We start from the raw sequence: 11173 nt of genomic DNA on the forward strand, positions 1-11173 counted from the left end.
AGTATAATTTTTATTGATACATTTTTATTGATTTAAATCTTTACATTAAATTTTAAAATCTTTAATCAGCTTTTTAGTAGTTTATATTTGAATAAACTACTTTATTTTAAGCTGATAATTAACTACATTAAGTTTAAAATATTAAAAAGTGTTTATAACTCAGTCTATTAAATGAAGAATGCAGTGTAGCTTTCAGTATAGAAAAAAAAACAGAATTTACAAAGTTTTCATGTTTTAATTATTTATCTTAAGTGTAGTGTTTAGTATAACATGAATCTTAACATTTTTTGAATGAGTATTATGTGAAAATTGCTGTTATTTTGTTCTTTGTGTTGGTATAGAAAATTTGTTTGTCTGCTTCAAGTAAAAAAAATAAAATTTAAGTTCATATATTTGAAATTAAAAAAGAAAAAACTTTTTTTAACAAAAAAAAAAGTTATCAAACTAATAGCTACAATTGTTTAGTATAATAAAATTAAATGAAAAAAAAGTCTAATCACTATAAGATATTATATTAGTTATAATTTTTCAGCTGCATTTTTCTTGATTTTGTATTGCGTTTAAAGTATATACATATATAACATTTTGTTTTTAGTTTTGTATTGCGTTTAACCCTGTTGAATGTTTTTAAGTTGTTAAAAACTTATGACAAACTTAATTTTTGAAAATAATAAATGTATATCTAACTTTAAATAATTATTTTACAAACTGCATATCTGTCACATTTAGCAATTAAAAGTCTAACTTTTGAATTTGATAACATTAACTAAATGTTTCATGTTTTAAAAAGTTTTTACAAATAATATATTTCAACTACAACGAGTTTAACAAAAGTCTTAGTTCTAAAAATGTTGTTTAAGTTTTAAAGAATAGTTTTGTACTGGACCAAAACGCCGATTCCGACCGGTCATTGCTTGCTAAAATTTGGATTTTTTATCTTGCAGACAGAACGCAATCCCGTTTCGGTTTATTTTTTGTTTAAGAAATGGTCCACTTTAAAATCTCGTTTCGTCTTGGAGTATTCTTGGTTTTTATCGAAAATATAAAATTTTATTACACTAACACCAATAAAAGCTTTAGCTTCACTTCTTAAAAAAAAAACTTTAGTCATTTCTCTAAAAATATTCAGAAATTCGATTAAGGTTTAAAAAACTTGTATATTTTGATAACATGCTTTTTGTTACAGTCACATGTTTTTTTTTTGTAGATTAAAAAAAAAAGGTAAAAATGGCAATCATCAAAAAACTATCTAAGCGTCTTGTTAAGACAACTGAAGCATCTGATTACACAGATGAAGCTGAAAATACAAATGATTACACAACTGATAGAGTAACTGCAACTACTGAAACCACAACTGAAACTACTGAAGTCGTAGAAATTACTGAAACTACAGAAATTACTGAAACTACAGAAATTTCTGAATCTACAGAGGCTACATCAGAAGTTACAGCCGAAACTACAGTTAATGCAACAAATAAAGATTCTAAAGTTACAACTGCAACCACTGAAATCACAACTGCAAATACCGAACTCACAGATGAGCTAGAAAGTTTTTCTGACGCAACTAAAGTTACTGACGAAACAGATAACATTACTAAAGCAGACTCTAAAGCGACAACTGATGATTCTGAAGACACGTCCTGCAGCGAATCAACCACTTCTGAAACTTCAGAACCTGATAGAGAAGCAACAAAAGAAGTTCCTATAGCCACTGAGTTCATCGGAGCGGAATGTGAATTAGACGAAATGCAAGCAAACATTCAGCGGCTGCAACGCGAAATTGAACTGGCGAAACAGTCGTTTCAAAAGATGGCAAACAAAAAGAAAGAGGAGAAACGTAAGTTGGCAGAAAATTCATTGAAACTTGAGTTAAAAGCAAAAGATATTGAAGAAGCCGCATTGGGTGAATCAATAGAACCAGAAGAAGCAAATAAATCAGTTACCGAAGAAGACTCTGTAACTGAATTAGGTGAAACCAAAGATTTAAAAGATGAGTTTGTAGAAGAACCTGTACCCGAAGATACTGATATAATCAAAGATTATGGAGATAATGAAGGCTTCAATGAACATACTAAAGGTCCAAATGAACAAACTGAAGACTCAAATGAAGATTTCGAAGCTTCGAATGAAGATACGGAAAATTCAAATGAAGGTTATGAAGCTTCAAATGAAGATTCTGAAGTTTCAAAAGAATATTCTGAAGGTTTAAACTTAGAAATCAAAGACTCAAATGAAGATTTTGAAAATTCAGGTGAAGAATATGAAGCTTCGGATGAATTTTCTAAAATATCAAACAAATATTCTGAAGCTTCAAATGTAGATATCAAAGACTCAAAAGAAAATTTTGAAAATTCATGTAAAGCTTACGAAATTTCGAATAAAGATTTCGATGCATCAAAAGAAATCACAAACGTGTATAGTCAAGCAACTAAAGGTGCAGCAACCATCAATGGAGAAATCGAAGCCAACAATACAAACAAAATCGGTTATGAAAGCAGTAAAAAAGGAGGTACCAATGCATACTTAGTTGCAGGTAAGTAAAAATATTGTTAATAATTTTTATTGCTGTGTACTTGTAGTGTAAGGTTATAAGTGATAACGCAACAGGAATGATTAAAAACTTTAAAAAGCTACAAGTTCATGAAATCTCGAGTTTGATACTTTGTTTCATAATTACTCTGAAACTTTATAAAATAACTTTTAAAAAACTATTTTTTAATAATCAAAAGCTTATTTAATATTTTTTTTTTGATTATTTCAAATTTGCACAATTTTATCAAAATGACTAATAATTTTTTCATATTCTGTTAATATTAGCTAACTTTGTTAGTTATGAAAAAATCTGTTTCAATATGTTATTACTATTTTAGAATCATAATAGCTTTTAAATTGGTTAATGGTATGTTAAAAACTTAAAAAAATTAGTTGGTTTTTAAATAGGGCTGCTTGCAAATTTAAACATAGTTTGAGTTTTTTTAAATGTTTTGTTTACGTATTATCACTTTTTAATATTAATGCAGTACATCTTTAATTTGCTAAAAGTTAAATTTGAAAATGTAGTATTTGACTTAGTGACAATTCAAGTTTCTATATTTGAAACCATGTATATTTTTGGTGGTAGTATTTTATAGAAATCAATATTAAAACAATATCAGATCTTTTAAAGTTTTAATTTTAGTGGTATAATCGTTTCAAACAAGCTTTAAACTAGAAACTTTCTATCAAACTTATAATTACATTGCAACTATGGACAAAAAATTTTAAAACAAAAATAAAACTTTATACACGATTAAACCACAATAAGTAAACTATGTGCACATCAGTTAAGTAATGATATATTTCTTTAGTAAAAATACTATTGTTCAAAAAAAAATTGTAATGAGAAAATTTATTTATTGTATTTCTGTGCACAAGAATATATATTTTCTGAAATTATTAGAAAAACAAGGTTTAAACCAACTTTTTACAAATCTAGTCAAAACCTTTACTGACTGTTGTTCATCAATTAATATTAACTTAAACTTACAATATTTTTTATGTAGGTACCGTCGTTATACTAGGCATAGCTGCTAAACTGATTTTTGACGAAGCACCACAGAATTACTCGATTATGACGTGTAAGTAGAAATAAACATACCTTTATGTACTTCTTATTTTTAAGTTTATAAAAGTAATTGTATTTACTGTGTGCACAGAAATAATAATAATAACAGAAAAACTGTAGATTTAATTTATTTCTTCATTTACAAAAGTACTTTTTCAACAGAAATAAATGTTTTTTGACACATAATGCTTTCAAATAACTAAAAAGTTAAAAAAGGATTATAGCACCTTATATCTTTAGAACCAACTGTGCACATAGTTTATTTTCCAGTAATTTTCTTTACAAAGGTTTTCAAATTAAAAAAAAAACATACTATAAGAAATCTATATATAAATTAAATATGAAGACGATATACTGTATTGAAGAGATCTTTTAAATTTTAAAATTAAGTTCCCACTTAAAAGTATAAAACTTCTATTTTGTTAACTGTTGATATACTCAGAGATTTAAACAACTTACACATCATAATTCAACGCAATTAATCACAGGTGTCATGTTGGCAACTTTTTTGTTGGTATTTATAGTTTTGCGTTACATCAAGAAGAGAAGATCAAGGAACGACAATTTGAGGTCGGATTTTTTAATTATACTTATTCGTTTGTAGTTTATTTGCCATTAAATTTCTAAAAAGTTAAAAATCAAATAGTATGTTAGTATTAAAAATATTTAACGTTATAAAAAACATTTTCAGCTGATAATGATTTTAGTTATTTTTTAACAAAAGTAATTTGATATGAAAAATTGTAGCAAAAGTTTGATTAATTTAAGTTTTACTCAATTGATTTTTTTTTCTACTTTTTTTACGCACGTCAGTTGTTCTCTTGAATATTTGAGATTGCTAGTTTTTGTTAACATCCACATTTTTATCTTATATTATTTTTATTCTTGTAAATATCACTTAAGTTTTTATACTTGTAGAGCTTAAAAACAAAAACTAAATAAATATATGTTTGAAAAAAAAAATAAATAGGCAATTTGTTAACAAACGAACTATAAAATAATTAAACACTTTAAATTACAGAAAAGAAATTGATGAAGAAATTAATTTGAAATTTGGCCTGATGTCTTCTAAAACATTTTCTAATAAGTATTTGAATGATTACCATAAAATAGTTTAAGTTAAATCTGTTTTGTGTTTATGATATTTTTACTTCTGGCTATTAGACTATCAGTTTTATATTAAATACGATATGATAAATTCTTTTGGTCGTTTTTACATTTAATAAATGTGTTTGACATTGTTAAAGCTGGTCGTTGTATTTTTATAAATTTACAATAATTATTTCTTACAGTTTATTTATAATACATAAAAAAAACATTGAAAAGGTTTCATGACAAGTTGGATATATAACACCATAAGACTTAACTATTGTTAATAAATTATCAATAATAATAAAACGAAAACATTTTGAAAATATTTTTTATTAATTATTAAAGATTAAGTAAACCTTTAAATTAAAGAAACTGCCGGAGAAAAAGTTTTCTTATCATAATGCTATAAAGCAGGGAAACCGTAGTATTACTATATAAACGTTTGTTAACTAAACGTCCGATTATTATTACATCACTCACGATTGTTATTGAGTACTTTATTATTATCTAACTATAGACTTTTATAGTTTAAAACATTTATACTTAATAAAATAAGTTTTTAGTGATCATCTTCGTTTGCACTTTTTTTTTGTTAATTCACACGAAAGCTTTTAGTAAATTTATTTGTATCAACATTACAAGAGCTAAACAATTATTGACTTATGTAATACTAGATAACAGTTTTTCTTATGAGGTATTACATAATGATTTGATGCTTAATCAGTAAATATAGTTTGCACTTTTAGAGAAAATTAGAATAAATATATGCTTTATTTTTTAAGTAAGCAATAATAAGAACACTTGGAAAATATATAGCTATATGAGTTTTATCAAAACTAGCAAATAAATAGACAATGTCTAGAACTTAAAAAGTTACATATTTTTATCAAAAAAAGTATTTTTAAATGTTTTAGGTAATTCTTTCTTTTGAATCTAGAATCATTGAAGGTAATTGGTCTACAAATTACATAAAAAGCTTAATTTGGTCTACTAGAACACGCACTAATGTGATCTACTAGAAATTATTTGATATCAATTTTAATTAAATGGATGGCAAACAACTCGTTTCATTTTTTAAACTAAAGTTTTGTAAACTTAAAAACAATTTATTTGAATGTTTTATTTTTTATTTATCTGATTAAGTTTTTCGAAATAAGTAAATTTGTTTATAATTATATAAATGTACCGTATGTTTGGAAGTAAAAAATAAATACTGTCAAATTTTTTTGTAAATCGATTAACTGCAGATAAAAATTATGACAGTTTGGAAATGATGTGTCTGACCAAATCAACAAAAGCATATTGCCAACGACTTTGGCCTTTATACGTGGACGTAAAACTTGTATTAAAATATTTTCTTAAGCTTTTATTAAGTCATACAAAACAACAAAGTTTTTGGTCAGGTATCCTCAAATTGAGCGATAACGAATACCCCGGCAATAAATGGTAAAAAAAAAATAAATTGGTGTTTAAATACTAAAAGGTAAAAAGCTAAAAGGGAGATAGCTAAAAGTTTTTGATGGAAGCGATTATTTTGACTTATGTCAAGGGGTGATTAAAAATAGTTTAGGAAAAACTTTGTGCTTTCCTAGCGGTCAAATTTTTGTTATAAACATAGAAATTCTGACAAGCCTTTTATCGACACAACGATATTTACCAGAATAATGATAAAGTACTTTTCCTTCTTAAATATTAAAATAAGAATAAGTGCGAATTAAGTCTATTCTGTTTATTACCGGGTTTCAATTGGAGAATTTCCGACATTACCATTAATTATAAAAAAGTAAATTTCTTAGATAAATAAAGTTTTACAATTACGTGGTTTACATAATTAATTTATTTTTGTAAATTGGCAAGCAGATATCTAATTCCTAGGCCTTTAAATTCATGATAATTTTTTTAAAGAATTTGAAATAGAAAAGGGATTCTAAAAAAGAGTAGACAAAAAAGAAAATAGGTAATTAACCAGTTAAGGGGCGATATCAAACAAAATAGGGTACTTTTTTGGTTTGTCAAGACGGTGTTATTAACAAACATCGTTTTCGGAAATCATCTATCTTAAGCACGTTCACCACGGATGCGACGGGCAAGCTTGATATCTTATGGCATGTTAGTTCCTCTCTTTGCAGTTTAAAGTATTTAGGCAATATCTTTGTTTTAAATCTAGAACCACTGATGGTATACGGACTAAAAGTTACTTGCAAAGCTTAAAATTTTATCTAACTAAGCATTAGTCTGATTTACATGAAATCACAAAGTCTCAATTTTTTAGTGCTCTAAATCGGTGGCAACAACTCGTTTCATTTATTAAACTTGGTTTTATTTAATTGAAAAATAATATTTTAGATGAAGTTTTTTGAAATGAAAACGTTTACTAAAAATCATATAAACATACCGTATTGTTTAAAAGTGAAAAAATTAAACTGTTAAAGTTCTTTGTAAATCGATCAATTGTAGATAAAAATAGTGAAATTTTGCGAATATTGTGTCAGACTAAACCAACAAAATATTTTCAACCAAAAGTGTCCTCATACTTTAATCTTTATGCATTTACGTTAAACATAAGCTAATTTTTTTTTTAACTTTCACAATATTATACACAACAATAGTGTTTATAGCTCAGATCTTCTTTAAATACTCCGTCAATTATTTGGAAAGGGAAAAAAAAAGTTTGTATTTAAATACTAAATGGGCGATTGCTAAACACTTGGGTTAGGGGCAGTTGTTAAAACTTATGTTAAGGGTGAGTAAGATATTTTTTGAAAAACGTTGTGCATGGTTGCCAACTTTTCTCGACTTTTTAATAAAAATTTCCTGATTTTCATAAATCAAGCTCTTAAATTAAACTTATTCTAATATACATAATCTAACACTTGAAACTATATAAAGCTTTCATTCTAATTTTAATACAGGTTAAAAACAACAGTTTATTGCTGAATTCTATCATCAAACTTTCAGTACATCATTTAAACCATCTGTGTATGATTGATGTTTGTAATAAACAGCTCTATCAGCAAAGTACTTGTATTATTACCTTAAAAACACAGCTTGTCTGAAAAAAGACACAATTTTTTAGCATTTCCTAGCATAAATATATCTAGATAAACAAACGACATATAAGGAACTTTTAAAAAGTTTTATAAAAGATATTCTACTAATTTATACCAGGTGAAGGCATTGGAAACAAAATTAAATATTTTTGTAAATTTCTAGGAAAATTTTGGAATTTTTTACTGACTTTAAAGGACTTTCAATTAATTTTTACCATTTGAAGGCTTTAGAAAACAAGGAATTTTGTAAATTTAAACTGACATAATCTAATTTAATTTTTAAATTTTATTAAATTTCCTGACTTTTGTCATTTTTTTAGATTTCTCCAGACTTTTCCGGATTTCCTGACTTTTCCTAACCGAGTGGCAACCCTGGTTGTGCTTTCTTAGCGGTCAATTTTCAGTTTAAACTTAGAAATTCTGACAAACTTTCTTATAAGCCTTTAATTGAAACAACCATGTATAAGAAATTAAATTTGAAGTAGTTTTCTTTCTTAATTGTATAAATAGTAGTTAGTGGGTATTAACTCTATTCTACTTGTTACCGGGTTTCAATTAGAGAATTTTCGACTTTACCAAATATTAAAAAAATAAATTTAAATATTAAGTTCCAAGTTATCTCAAGTGTTGAAATAAAGTGGTTACCAAAAATGTGTTTCTTTTAAACTGGCAAGCAGATCTTAAATTCCTTCATCTCTTAATTCAACCTTCAAGAGTGAGACAGACAGGCTTTGTAAAAAACATTTCAAGGCGACAAACAAAAGTAAATAGGTATTTAACCAGTTAAGGGGCGATATATAACAAATGAGTTAAAGCGGCGTTAATAAACATTGTGTTGGGAAACTCTTATGCAATCGTCATTTAAAACAACTTAACCAATAGTAAAAGAAAAATTTCTATAGATAGTCTCAATAGCTTAGTAAAAAATCAAAATACCCGTAAAAATTAAAACTTAACATGATACACAAATTACTAAATTTTTTACTAAATATAAATTTATTGGACACTAAATATAGTCAAAACAAATATTAATGTGTCCTAGACTCTGCTTGAAGTCTCTTCTTAAGCACGTTCACCACGGATGCGACGGGCAAGCTGGATATCTTTTGGCATGATGGTGACCCTCTTAGCATGGATGGCGCACAAGTTGGTGTCTTCGAAAAGTCCGACCAAGTAGGCTTCGGAAGCTTCTTGGAGAGCTCCAATAGCTGCACTCTGGAAACGCAAGTCGGTCTTAAAGTCCTGTGCGATTTCACGCACAAGACGTTGGAATGGAAGCTTTCTGATCAGGAGCTCAGTAGATTTCTGGTAACGACGGATCTCACGAAGAGCAACGGTACCTGAAAAATCAAACTGTTTAAGAATTGACAAATCTTTTAAGAGTTTTTGAATTTTTCTTTATAATGATTAAACAATATAACCGAATCTCCCAAAACGGGCAATAAAAACCTTAAGAAGCGAATTTCGCTATGAGGGGTTGTTAGTATTTAAGACGGATAAAAAGTATATGTTTAATTTACTAGAACCTAATAAATATATATGCACTATTGTTTTCTATATTTCTGCCACGGAAATATTTATGAAAATTATTTTACGATACTATGCCCAATAACAATATTTCAATGTTTACTGTATAAATACACTAAACAATTTTTTAAAGACCTTTAGATATTAACCAGATAACATTAAACTTAGTACTATAAAATTACTTTAAACATGTACATAAAAATTTTTGTTTAAAATAAATAAAAAAAATTGTAAAAGAACGTTTAAAATAATATACAAATAGAATATACATTAAGTACCTGGGCGGTAACGGTGTGGCTTCTTGACTCCACCAGTCGTCGGAGCACTTTTTCGTGCAGCCTTGGTGGCGATCTGTTTGCGAGGAGCTTTTCCTCCGGTTGATTTGCGGGCAGTTTGTTTGGTACGTGCCATTGTGAATCTTAGTATTTATTTTATGTCTGTGAAAAGTTTGAGTATAAGTATAGAACGTGTAACAAGGATAATATAGTAATATAGTAAAAAAGGATAATATAGTATTACTATGTTATTTTAACAAAATATTTTTAATATAATATAAGTGAGTTTAGTAAAAGTTTAAATTAATCATAGTTGGATGGAAGTCAGTTCAAGAAAATGTATATGACTTTATTGGCCACTTAAAAGAATGAGTGATTGAAATAGTCCTTAAGTTAACATAAGGCTAGGTGAGTAATTTAAGTATGTCCTGATAGTGTATCAGTCTACTAAAAAATTTAACATTAGAATAGTCATTTGAACCACATGTAAAAATAAGATTTTAAAAAATTACAAGTTGTTAAGTTAACCGAAACTAAACTTAAGGTTACTAAACTACTTTAACTAATAACAATACTTTATAAGAACAATTTAGACTAGTTTGACAAATACAGGACTTGAAATAGCTAAAAGAAAATAAAAATTAATTACTGTAATGTCTTACATAAGACAAACGATAATAATCTTCAAAAAAAAAAATTATGCTTTACTCTTACTATTTCATTGTTCTCGATAAAAATGTATATGCAAATTCATTTTTAAGAACAGTAAAAATCATTGAAGAAATAATTATAAAACATTTATATATAAAATAACATTGTAGCACTATAAACCTATTTTTCCTTTACTGAACCTTCTACAGTCACAACCTAATTGTAATTAGTCTATTTAATACTCTACTATTAAAATGTATTAAGTTTCTGATGAAACCTTACACAATTTCAAAATGTTTCAAATTAATTTTTTTATTTTTTAATTAATTAAAATTAATTTGTTCAAATTTATGAGTCAAAACTGTACAAGTTTTTTTTTATATATAGTCTAAATCAGGTTTTTCTGAAGTGGGTTATGACTGATACTAAGGGGCCATGAGTTATAACTTCAAACTTACACTAGATATTCTGGAGTTGTATTGTTGATATAGAGCAAAAAACAAAAGGTCTAAGGTGTTTTTAATTGTAGTTTTTTAAGTTATATTGTTGGAGGGAGCCATAACTTATGGAAGCAATTTGAAAAACAGTTTGGCAAGAACTGGTCTAAACTGTTAAACATTATATAAGTTATAAAAAAATTTCTGGGGAGTATTAATCTGAAATTTATAACTACCTGAGGTTTTAGAATTCTTAAACTTGACTTACTTTGCATGAGTTTAACAAAGATAGTTTTAAAAGTGTACTATTACTACTTAATGTGAAATAAATAATAGTAAGCTCCTAATGCAAGAAACTTTGAAATTGTTTGATAGTCAGTTTAGAGCAAAAATGCTTTCAGTGAATCCAAAAGCAGTTAAATTTGTTATAATTAGATAAAATTCAGCTAGGATGAGCAACGTAAGTTTCTATTAATAGGAAGGAAATCATTTAATCTATGTTTTTAAAACATTATCCTGATTTGACATTAATAGCCA

At 26.7% G+C, this 11173-nt stretch overlaps 1 protein-coding gene across 1 annotated transcript; it reads right to left on the reverse strand.

Moving 5' to 3' along the window:
* Positions 1–8808: 8808 nt before the first annotated feature.
* On the reverse strand, positions 8809–9684 carry LOC145829745 (histone H3.3 type 1). The gene is made up of 2 exons (XM_082937614.1): positions 9552–9684; positions 8809–9086 (listed from the first exon to the last, which is right to left on the reverse strand). The coding sequence occupies exons 1-2, from the start codon at positions 9682–9684 to the stop codon at positions 8809–8811; spliced, it is 411 nt and encodes a 136-aa protein (XP_082793740.1).
* Positions 9685–11173: the final 1489 nt, after the last annotated feature.

Source organism: Thalia democratica, chromosome 2 (assembly GCF_965202585.1).
Source record: "Thalia democratica chromosome 2, ktThaDemo2.hap1.1, whole genome shotgun sequence".
NCBI lineage: Eukaryota > Metazoa > Chordata > Thaliacea > Salpida > Salpidae > Thalia > Thalia democratica.